Consider the following 12,514-nt stretch of genomic DNA (forward strand, 5'->3'; position numbering starts at 1 on the left):
AGATTTTCCAAAATTACAACTTTATAATCGTGTGGGCCAGAAATAGCTCAAGTACTCGTGTTCGGGATATCGTTGCGAGTGTTAAATAGACTGCAATGGATCTGAACTTCTGCCAAATTAGAGGCTTACTTCTGGGAAGAAAAAAAGCAAAGATATTGCCGGTCCGACGGGCACGAGTCGGCCAGTTCTCGAAATACGACTCGGTTCAACAGTTTGAACTTTAAAGTCTCAAAATAAAAAGTATAATAAAAAATCAAGGTATGGAACTCGAATTGTTGTAATGAAAAAGTCATTTATACAGCACGTAAGATATTAATTAGTTTTTTGATCGACCTATTTGTTGAAATTTTTCATTCGATGGCAAACTTTCATTGTTATATACGCCCTTCTCTAATTCTCTTTTTCGATACCTCCCCTCTGAGGTAATTTTAGTTCATCCGGTGACTTTACTCTCATCTTAGTTCATGAAGCTCGGCAATTGTGCGTGGATCTTCGCGCACAAAATCATCAAGTCATTTCTTGGAGAAAGAACAGCTGTTAAAAATCCGATAAAAATTCGAAAACACCTTTGACCATCTTATTTTCGAGTGCAGGAAAAATCATACTGAAATTATGGACGTCGCTAAGGAAGTTATCATGTCTATGAAGCAAACGAAGAAATCCCACGTTGGATATGGCTTACAAAAAGAGAGTGAGGCACTTGTGAAACATATTCTCCTCAATATGGTCAAATCGTCGTTACCAGACATGAAACCGGACGTCAAGAACGAGGAGGATTGTATCCGGTATCGGGAAGAAGGTAAGATATTTATAGGTCATTAAAAAAATAGACGAAACAGGGAACATTCGAATTTTGTAGTTTTTTTTATGAACAGTAGTAAAAGCCTAAAAATTACTAGGAGTTTTGATGAAAATGATGCTTTTTATTCATTCAATTGATTTTCCTAAGAAGCACTTACAACAATTGCTCGTCACGAATAAATGATATTCAAATTGGATCCATCCCGATCATCTGCAATTAATTTCTTTCGATATTTTGTTTTAACCGTCAGTCGTCATGCTGCGAGACTTTTTCCAAACTTTTGTTACGATCATTCGAAAATTTTTTAAAATAGTAAACATTCAATTCTTTTTCTATTTTCACCAAGTTTGTCTCTCGATGATAGATTAACAATTTTTTAAAATTTGTTTTGTTGAAAAAAGAAAACAAAAATTTCCAAGGAAGTGTATTTACTTGCAGAATGAGTACTAATAAAATTTGGGTAATTCAGGTAATCAGCATTTCGTTGCGGGTGACGATATCGAGGCGATTACGAGTTACACGATGAGTCTAGCCTACGCGGATACGAACGAGTTAATGGCTCACGCCTTGGCAAATCGGTCGGCAGCTTTATACAGGAAGCAAATGTTCAAAGAATGTTTTATGGACGTCGACGCGGCCCTGGATTTGGGGTATCCGAAGGAAAAGCGTGAAAAATTGAAAGCACGAGGAGTCAAAGCCGTCGAGGAGTTGAAGAAATTATTGAAGGAGACCGAGGCTAAGGAAAAAAACGGAGAAAATGCGAATAAGGATTTGCCTTCAGAAGGGAAAGAAAAATCTCTCGACAGCATGGAAAGCTCACTGGAGAAAGAAAAATTTCTTATTATTTCAAAACTTGATAACAATGGGGAAGAAAGTTCTGAGATAAAATTTACACCGAAAGTTGAAGAGGATAAACTCACGAGTAATTTGGATTTGAAAGATTCGAGCGCTAGTAAACCACCGAAACCACGTCATCTGCTTGATCCTGATGTAATGTCGTTAAAATACGGTTCCAGCGAAGAAGCACCAGCTAACAGTGCTGGCGTTCGTATATCTTATAACGCCGAATATGGCAGACATTTGGTTGCAACACGTGAATTCAAGCCTGGTGATTTGATCACGATTGAGGCACCTTATTCCTGGGTTTTGTATCAAGACAAGTGAGACTTTTGTTACGTGATCGGTACTTTTTTTAATTTTCATAATTTTTTTTTTCTAACCATGATCTTCCGTAGAAATTCAATGAGCGTAGGATCAAATAACGTTTATATTTTCAAAAAGATGAACATACATTTTGACGTAAGAAATAATTTATAAAAAATCATTAATCAGTGATAAAATTTTTATAATAAAATTCTCATAGTTTTTTGAAATGCTGTAAAACCGACTTTCTGGGGCGGAGCTATAACTTCGCATACTGATGGGAAGAAAATCATTAACAACTTTCTTTTCTTTTTCAGATTCTACACCCACTGCCATTATTGCCTAGAAAGATGTTACAACCTGATGCCATGTTCGAACTGTCCGTTGATCCAGTATTGTTCCGAGAAATGTAGGAAAATCAGTTGGGAAAAGTCCCACTGTATGGAGTGTCCAGTTCTGGCGGTGCTCTTCAATCTGCTCGATGTCGACGAAGAAAAAATTCGAACGTTAATGATGATGAAAATCATGAGACTCGTATTGACAGTGACGGAAAATGGCAAAAAAATAAGTGAGCTTCGTAAAGACATGGAAAAAGCAGAATGCAATCCGGGTCAGTTTTCTAGTTGTTTCTTTCATTCATTCGTATAAATGAAACTTTATAAGAGCATTATGGCTTTCCATCTAAAAAAAAATTCCAACTGAAAGGGTGTACGAAAAAAATTTCAAGATATTTAAAAATGAGACGAAATAATTGACAAGAAAATTCAGCTGAGACAAAGTAACGATACAGAGACGAAGTTTTTGGTCAAAAGAATTATCAACCATAAATTAATAAAATTTCTTTTTTTATTCAAATCTGAGTAAAACACTTTTGTATGTTAAAAATATCAAAGACAAACAAAAAAGGAAGTTTTGAGAAATAGGCCAAAACCCACTGCTGTTTCTCCATAGATCCCAGAACTGCCGGGTTCACGGACGAGGGTATTCTCGATAGTAAAAGTGCAAGATCAGCATTGAGCTTAGCAACAAATATGACCACGAGACCATTGGTTGGGGTTTGTGCATTTGCCTGCATATCTGCTCTAACAGCCGTTCTTTTGGCTACTCAGACCGAATTTTTTGGAAAAAAATATGATGCTTCTGATTTCAACACTATTGATGAGCTACGCGATTTATGGTTCTGCGGTAGCATTATGTTTCGTGCTTGCGTTTTGGTATCTTCAAATTGCTTCTCGGTGAGAATTTCTTTTACTGAATCGCACAATTTGAAAATTCCCATATCAATGAAACCTGCATTCGAAAGGGAACAAACAATCTCGAAGCTATTTCACTGAAACGGGGTTTTCCAAATATTTTTTTTCTTCATTTTTCAATGAAACATTCCGATGCTGGTCCCTTCTGATATTAATTTACCAATAGTTCAATTTTTATTGCTGTTGAAAAACAGTAATTAATCACAACTTTTTTTTGGATTAATATGTCTACGTCATACTAACCAAAGAAGTAAAGAGTTTTTCAAATACTTTCATCTCAAGTTTAACACCCTAATTCTATTGATTTAAGGTTGATTCGTTATACAGAGTGTTTTATTGACAGAAAAATATGAGCAAGCATCGAATTACGAAATTTTTTGTACCTCACGAGACCTAAAATTTCATCTCACAGTTCTCCCCAAACCTATGAAAGTTTCAGCGATTTGTAATGACATTTTTTTCCATCCAATTAAACTGTACATCAAATTCAAAAAATTTCCAACTCCATGGCCACTAATACTTTTTTAAATGAATAAGACACGCTGTAATATGAATGAACCAGAAATTGATTCAATTGGAGTCTCTAGCTTTGCATAAACGTGATTTGAAAAATTTGACTCATTTGGCTGGTGTGCAGCAGCGATTTTACTTATTTCATCGTATCAGTTTTTTCGAATACTTTTGTACACGTTTTTTCATGATACTTAGAAAGAAAAAAACTACAATAATCTTGAGTAAAATGTAATACAATGACTTTCAATCTGAATTTCAATCGATACACTGTAAATAAAATGTGAAAATAATATAATAATTTATGTCATCAAGATGCAACTGGATCCGGGTGTGAAGGCTGGTTCGGGGCTGTTCATAGTGCACAGTTTGTACATATTTTATTCATTTTTTTTCTTGATTTTCCTTTATTTATTAAAATATACAGTGCTCTACGGTAGATTCCATGGTTCGATTGCAGACATATAAATATATTTACATATCGAAGCAGCCTTTCAAGGTCACACCGTAGAAAAATTAAAAAAAACTTGAAGATGGTCTAAAAATAAGCGCCATTTTGTAGTAGTTTAACCAAAAAAAAATTCACCCGATCAATATTTCATTATAAAGAAGCGCGTTGTACCGCCGCTTTTTTCCGAGTATAAACAGCAATCTGACGGATACCACTGTTACTCATCGCCCAAAGTGACGCATACTGAACCACCGTTTAGCTGCAAATACGATAAGCTTAACCCCAAAATTTTAGTGATAAAGATCACGCGATTTTCAACATTTAGAAGCTTCATTAACTAATGAAGAAAGCTCAATAAAATCACCGAGTGTTATCAGGTATAAGGTATTGAAGATACATATGTGTTGATTAATATTTATTCGGTACAATCGTAGAGATTGCAATGTGATTAAGCAAAGAATTGAAGGGCGCTGGCGAAGGTGGTGGCGACGACATTGCTGTCCAAAATGAGTTTATTTGAAGCGTTAAAAACAGTTAGTAAGCTCAAAAATTCGACCGTTTTGTCGTCAATATCGTAACTATATAGAATGTACCTGCTGTGCAACTGGTTCAAGAATGCTTTCTATAGTCTTTGTGTGAAACACCGGCATTATTTTAGCCTTTAACCACAATCACAAAAACTTAAAAAAAAGACACACAAATTAATTCAACGAGAAGAGGTGAGGAATAAACATAAAACGAGGGTGACGCGGTATTGTTATCGTGGATTGAGTAAACACGCGACAAATGTAAACCCCAAATAGCATGCGATGATGCTATTATCTATTTTTATAAAAGATCAAAGCACGACAGTAGTCGGCAAACAACTGTTGTAGTAAATGCCCAGCGGAGCTAGCATTGAGAGGTGAGACCTGAGACTATATGGCACAATATGCCGCCCCCACTTTCTTTCTTATTTTCGAACGAAGACGACGAAGACGCACTGAAATATAAATATTGTCGGGCACGGGCGATGGTGTGAATGAATTCCGTGAAAGGAAAACTCACCACAGAGAGAATTTTCTTGCGCCTGCGCTTGCGCACGGCGCGAATGCATCGGGTCGCAAAAAATGTAAATTGCTAATTTGTTCTGTTCCTTTTATTTTAGACTTATAATTAACATATGACTTCTTTTTGTCAGTATGGAACTATATTGTGTTAGCAAGAACTGGATATAAAGTTACTAGAAATTGAGTAAAAAATTTGTTGTATATAGTTACTTTTGATAGTTAGACGAAAAAAAGCGGGCAATAAAATAAGGAAAATATGAGTGAAAAAAAGAGAACAGCATATAACAACTTTGATTTTTATTAAAAACTCAAAATTCTCAATCGCCAGCTTTCAGTTCGTAGCCAAGGTAGCCAATCAAAACACCGCAGCTATATATAGTTTGAGATGCTCATGACCGATTGTTGATTCACGATCATTAGAGTATTGGCTTCTGCTTTATCGACCTCACGACTTTAACCGGCGCCATATATTTGACTATAGGACCTCTCTCTTGCTTCTTATTCCTAATATATATAAAATATACGGAACGAGATCTTGTATGTCGATTGAATATACCATTTTATGGAAAAGTATTCTTATTGACAACATTTTCACAACAGGAACATATTGAAAAATGGCGGGAGGTAAAAATGCCCAGGCAGCGTTTCAGCCAGTAAGTAATCATCTAATATTTAATGTTTCCGTAAATACACCGACTGAATTTTCATACATAACCTGTCATTTCTTATTCCCTCCAGGATTCTGACGTTCACATCTCGTATGAGGATCAAAAGAAAATTAATGAATTCGCAAAGCGAAATGCTCAAATGGATGATTTGAAGGAAGAGCTCAAAATTAAACAGGTTCATTTTATTAATAAGTAATGTTGTCCTTAGTCCATACAGAAATACATTTCTGTGATTCATGACCATATTTGGTGCTCTACCAGAGATAGATTGACACTCAACATTTTTTTCTGATCAAGGAAAATAATTATTCTTTTGTCTTCATATCTTACTAATTCATTATGAACACAAGTGGCCTTGAATAAATGAGACAAATATTTAGCGGTAAATTCCAAATTGGAATCTATTAGAAAAAATCAAATGTATTGAAGACTATTTTATCTAAGTAGTTGAAAAACAAATTTCAAACTCATAAGAGGTTCTAAGGACACTCTGTGTCTTTAACAATCACTTCATTCTAATTAAAAAATCTAGGACTTTAACAAAAAAACAGTCATTTATAGTTATATATATCTACACATGAGAAAGTTAAACTGTATTTGAGTCCTCTATCTGCAGACCTATTTTCACTGTTCATTCCCAAGCACTTGGTTCGTTGACATGAATTATTCTATTTGGATTTATCACAAATGGACCTCAAAATGTTTTAAAGTAATATCTCGTCATTAAAAAACGAACCTAATATTACGTTCCACAATAATTTCAGAAGAGTACATGACTGTTGTTGCAAATTCAAAATAGAGTAGCTAAAAGGTTAATATAGCACTCGATTATTTTTTCAATTGATTTCCGGCAAATCGTCTCTTCTAGCATGAAAATTTTTTCCCAATTCCAATAGAAAAGTCTTATCTAGATTAGACTCCAGAGTGCTATACCTTTTGTCTGAATTAACAGTGTGAAACTTTCCTAGAGCACGTGCTCAAATTCTTCATCAAACTTCATTCAATCACTCGTGTAATATGCTAAATGAATTTTTACCCATCACGTGTAGAAAATACAAAAAAATCGTATTACAGAATGAATTGAAGAATCTGGAAGATACTTGTGACGAGTTGGAATTGTTGGACGATGATGCTGTAATTCCCTACCACATAGGAGACGTTTTCATAAATCAAGGTCTACCCAAAACACAGGTAATTCTTAATCGTTCTTTTATTCAATAATGATGAGTATCCGTACACAATTGATAACCAATTCTCTTAACAGGAATGTCTTGAAAAAGCTAAGAAGAAGAAAAACGAAGAAATTTTGGAACTGGAGGAGAAGTGTTCGTTTCTAAAAGGCATAATGAGCGACTTGAAAACCCAGTTGTACGCTAAATTTGGTAGTCACATAAATTTGGAAGCAGACGAAGATTAAGGAAATCCAATGACTTTATCCATGTATTTATACACGAATATATAAATTCACAGGCAAATCGTCCATTTTTATCTATCATGATACTGGAAAACTATAATTATTATTAAGATTTATCAAAAGAACGAGAGGCAGTTGATTTTTTTTTATCTGCAACTCAACCGATTAATATTGCGCCCTAATTTGCCGCTCTCACCATCATTCGTCTTGTATTAATGGACGTTATGGTGAAAAACGCATGTATGCAAGTGATTAACTCACGAAATATAAAATAAATCATTTACATAAATTTTGAAAGTTCCTCACCACTTTCATCATATTTCTAACAAATTTAAACCATGAACTTGGAAATAATCCGTTCCAATAGAAAGAGATTTTCCAAAATTACAACTTTATAATCGTGTGGGCCAGAAATAGCTCAAGTACTCGTGTTCGGGATATCGTTGCGAGTGTTAAATAGACTGCAATGGATCTGAACTTCTGCCAAATTAGAGGCTTACTTCTGGGAAGAAAAAAAGCAAAGATATTGCCGGTCCGACAGGCACGAGTCGGCCAGTTCTCGAAATACGACTCGGTTCAACAGTTTGAACTTTAAAGTCTCAAAATAAAAAGTATAATAAAAAATCAAGGTATGGAACTCGAATTGTTGTAATGAAAAAGTCATTTATACAGCACGTAAGATATTAATTAGTTTTTTGATCGACCTATTTGTTGAAATTTTTCATTCGATGGCAAACTTTCATTGTTATACGCCCTTCTCTAATTCTCTTTTTCGATACCTCCCCTCTGAGGTAATTTTAGTTCATCCGGTGACTTTACTCTCATCTTAGTTCATGAAGCTCGGCAATTGTGCGTGGATCTTCGCGCACAAAATCATCAAGTCATTTCTTGGAGAAAGAACAGCTGTTAAAAATCTGATAAAAATTCGAAAACACCTTTGACCATCTTATTTTCGAGTGCAGGAAAAATCATACTGAAATTATGGACGTCGCTAAGGAAGTTATCATGTCTATGAAGCAAACGAAGAAATCCCACGTTGGATATGGCTTACAAAAAGAGAGTGAGGCACTTGTGAAACATATTCTCCTCAATATGGTCAAATCGTCGTTACCAGACATGAAACCGGACGTCAAGAACGAGGAGGATTGTATCCGGTATCGGGAAGAAGGTAAGATATTTATAGGTCATTAAAAAAATAGACGAAACAGGGAACATTCGAATTTTGTAGTTTTTTTTATGAACAGTAGTAAAAGCCTAAAAATTACTAGGAGTTTTGATGAAAATGATGCTTTTTATTCATTCAATTGATTTTCCTAAGAAGCACTTACAACAATTGCTCGTCACGAATAAATGATATTCAAATTGTATCCATCCCGATCATCTGCAATTAATTTCTTTCGATATTTTGTTTTAACCGTCAGTCGTCATGCTGCGAGACTTTTTCCAAACTTTTGTTACGATCGTTCGAAAATTTTTTAAAATAGTAAACATTCAATTTTTTTTCTATTTTCACCAAGTTCGTCTCTCGATGATAGATTAACAATTTTTTAAAATTTGTTTTGTTGAAAAAAGAAAACAAAAATTTCCAAGGAAGTGTATTTACTTGCAGAATGAGTACTAATAAAATTTGGGTAATTCAGGTAATCAGCATTTCGTTGCGGGTGACGATATCGAGGCGATTACGAGTTACACGATGAGTCTAGCCTACGCGGATACGAACGAGTTAATGGCTCACGCCTTGGCAAATCGGTCGGCAGCTTTATACAGGAAGCAAATGTTCAAAGAATGTTTTATGGACGTCGACGCGGCCCTGGATTTGGGGTATCCGAAGGAAAAGCGTGAAAAATTGAAAGCACGAGGAGTCAAAGCCGTCGAGGAGTTGAAGAAATTATTGAAGGAGACCGAGGCTAAGGAAAAAAACGGAGAAAATGCGAATAAGGATTTGCCTTCAGAAGGGAAAGAAAAATCTCTCGACAGCATGGAAAGCTCACTGGAGAAAGAAAAATGTCTTATTATTTCAAAACTTGATAACAATGGGGAAGAAAGTTCTGAGATAACATTTACACCGAAAGTTGAAGAGGATAAACTCACGAGTAATTTGGATTTGAAAGATTCGAGCGCTAGTAAACCACCGAAACCACGTCATCTGCTTGATCCTGATGTAATGTCGTTAAAATACGGTTCTAGCGAAGAAGCACCAGCTAACAGTGCTGGCGTTCGTATATCTTATAACGCCGAATATGGCAGACATTTGGTTGCAACACGTGAATTCAAGCCTGGTGATTTGATCACGATTGAGGCACCTTATTCCTGGGTTTTGTATCAAGACAAGTGAGACTTTTGTTACGTGATCGGTACTTTTTTTAATTTTCATAATTTTTTTTCCTAACCATGATCTTCCGTAGAAATTCAATGAGCGTAGGATCAAATAACGTTTATATTTTCAAAAAGATGAACATACATTTTGACGTAAGAAATAATTTATAAAAAATCATTAATTAGTGATAAAATTTTTATAATAAAATTCTCATAGTTTTTTGAAATGCTGTAAAACCGACTTTCTGGGGCGGAGCTATAACTTCGCATACTGATAGGAAGAAAATCATTAACAACTTTCTTTTCTTTTTCAGATTCTACACCCACTGCCATTATTGCCTAGAAAGATGTTACAACCTGATGCCATGTTCGAACTGTCCGTTGATCCAGTATTGTTCCGAGAAATGTAGGAAAATCAGTTGGGAAAAGTCCCACTGTATGGAGTGTCCAGTTCTGGCGGTGCTCTTCAATCTGCTCGATGTCGACGAAGAAAAAATTCGAACGTTAATGATGATGAAAATCATGAGACTCGTATTGACAGTGACGGAAAATGGCAAAAAAATAAGTGAGCTTCGTAAAGACATGGAAAAAGCAGAATGCAATCCGGGTCAGTTTTCTAGTTGTTTCTTTCATTCATTCGTATAAATAAAACTTTATAAGAGCATTATGGATTTCCATCTAAAAAAAAATTCCAACTGAAAGGGTGTACGAAAAAAATTTCAAGATATTTAAAAATGAGACGAAATAATTGACAAGAAAATTCAGCTGAGACAAAGTAACGATACAGAGACGAAGTTTTTGGTCAAAAGTATTATCAACCATAAATTAATAAAATTTCTTTTTTTATTCAAATCTGAGTAAAACACTTTTGTATGTTAAAAATATCAAAGACAAACAAAAAAGGAAGTTTTGAGAAATAGGCCAAAACCCACTGCTGTTTCTCCATAGATCCCAGAACTGCCGGGTTCACGGACGAGGGTATTCTCGATAGTAAAAGTGCAAGATCAGCATTGAGCTTAGCAACGAATATGACCACGAGACCATTGGTTGGGGTTTGTGCATTTGCCTGCATATCTGCTCTAACAGCCGTTCTTTTGGCTACTCAGACCGAATTTTTTGGAAAAAAATATGATGCTTCTGATTTCAACACTATTGATGAGCTACGCGATTTATGGTTCTGCGGTAGCATTATGTTTCGTGCTTGCGTTTTGGTATCTTCAAATTGCTTCTCGGTGAGAATTTCTTTTACTGAATCACACAATTTGAAAATTCCCATATCAATGAAACCTGCATTCGAAAGGGAACAAACAATCTCGAAGCTGAAACGGGGTTTTCCAAATATTTTTTTTCTTCATTTTTCAATGAAAAATTCCGATGCTGGTCCCTTCTGATATTAATTTACCAATAGTTCAATTTTTATTGCTGTTGAAAAACAGTAATTAATCACAACTTTTTTTTGGATTAATATGTCTACGTCATACTAACCAAAGAAGTAAAGAGTTTTTCAAATACTTTCATCTCAAGTTTAACACCCTAATTCTATTGATTTAAGGTTGATTCGTTATACAGAGTGTTTTATTGACAGAAAAATATAAGCAAGCATCGAATTACGAAATTTTTTGTACCTCACGAGACCTAAAATTTCATCTCACAGTTCTCCCCAAACCTATGAAAGTTTCAGCGATTTGTAATGACATTTTTTTCCATCCAATCAAACTGTACATCAAATTCAAAAAATTTCCAACTCCATGGCCACTAATACTTTTTCAAATGAATAAAACACGCTGTAATATGAATGAACCAGAAATTGATTCAATTGGAGCCTCTAGCTTTGCATAAACGTGATTTGAAAAATTTGACTCATTTGGCTGGTGTGCAGCAGCGATTTTACTTATTTCATCGTAACAGTTTTTTCGAATACTTTTGTACACGTTTTTTTCATGATACTTAGAAAGAAAAAAACTACAATAATCTTGAGTAAAATGTAATACAATGACTTTCAATCTGAATTTCAATCGATACACTGTAAATAAAATGTGAAAATAATATAATAATTTATGTCATCAAGATGCAACTGGATCCGGGTGTGAAGGCTGGTTCGGGGCTGTTCATAGTGCACAGTTTGTACAATCATTCGTGTGCGCCTAATACGTTCAGGCACTTCGACGGTCTGACGATGTTGACACGTGCCCAGCAGCCGATTTATCCGGGTGATCAAATATTCACGGGCTACGGAGCAGATCACGCTTACATGACGTTAGCCGAACGCAAAGCGAAGCTCAAAGAGCAATATTTTTTCGATTGTCAATGTCCAGCTTGTGTCAACGATTGGCCCACGTACTCCGATATCTTGAAAAACCACATTGGTTCGATTGCCAAGAACAAGGATATCGTGGAGAAACTGAAACCCTACAAAGAAAGATTATTGGCGAATAAGTACGACGTTGATGCGGTAAAGAGGGTGTTGGAGATATTACACAGCGAGGTGAAAAAACCTTGCGAAGAAATACTTCACGCGGTCCAATACCTCAAGAGTTACTATCTCGGTAAAATGTTCAAATAGTATATTTTTACGCTTACCTGCTGCTTATGTTTGTTTTAGTTAATGAGCTTCAATCATTTACAGCGTTTGTTGTTTTTTACACCCGCTCGTTTGGCTTTGTTCGCTATGTAAAAAATTAAGTGATTACACGCTTCTTCTTCGCTATTTCGCTCAACCTCTTATTAATTAATTTCTATGACGAAAACGGAGATGCTTCGCTTCACTCGTTTATGCGTTCAACTGCGTGGAAAAAAACGTTTTTTTCTGCTTTTTAGATCCGTAGAAAAAGAAAACAATCATTTGGGCACTTCAGAGGGTCGCACTTGTTGGGCACATCGACACTGGGGAAAAAAGACGCACGTCGAC

General features: G+C 35.4%; 2 protein-coding genes across 2 annotated transcripts; both read left to right on the forward strand.

Moving 5' to 3' along the window:
• The first annotated feature begins 40 nt into the window (after positions 1-40).
• Positions 41-12,365, forward strand: LOC122418998 (uncharacterized). Its single transcript, XM_043433216.1, has 13 exons — positions 41-258; positions 433-799; positions 1,272-1,962; positions 2,263-2,555; positions 2,897-3,180; positions 4,024-4,164; positions 6,951-7,067; positions 7,141-7,258; positions 8,213-8,458; positions 8,931-9,621; positions 9,921-10,213; positions 10,555-10,838; positions 11,675-12,365. Exons 2-13 carry the CDS (start codon positions 613-615, stop codon positions 12,167-12,169), a joined length of 3,840 nt encoding a protein of 1,279 aa, XP_043289151.1. The 5' UTR covers positions 41-258; positions 433-612; the 3' UTR covers positions 12,170-12,365.
• On the forward strand, positions 5,687-7,579 carry LOC122405631 (prefoldin subunit 4-like). Its single transcript, XM_043410565.1, has 4 exons — positions 5,687-5,861; positions 5,947-6,051; positions 6,951-7,067; positions 7,141-7,579. Exons 1-4 carry the CDS (start codon positions 5,823-5,825, stop codon positions 7,291-7,293), a joined length of 414 nt encoding a protein of 137 aa, XP_043266500.1. The 5' UTR covers positions 5,687-5,822; the 3' UTR covers positions 7,294-7,579.
• Positions 12,366-12,514: the final 149 nt, after the last annotated feature.

Source organism: Venturia canescens, chromosome 1 (genome assembly GCF_019457755.1).
Source record: "Venturia canescens isolate UGA chromosome 1, ASM1945775v1, whole genome shotgun sequence".
In the NCBI taxonomy this organism is placed as follows: domain Eukaryota; kingdom Metazoa; phylum Arthropoda; class Insecta; order Hymenoptera; family Ichneumonidae; genus Venturia; species Venturia canescens.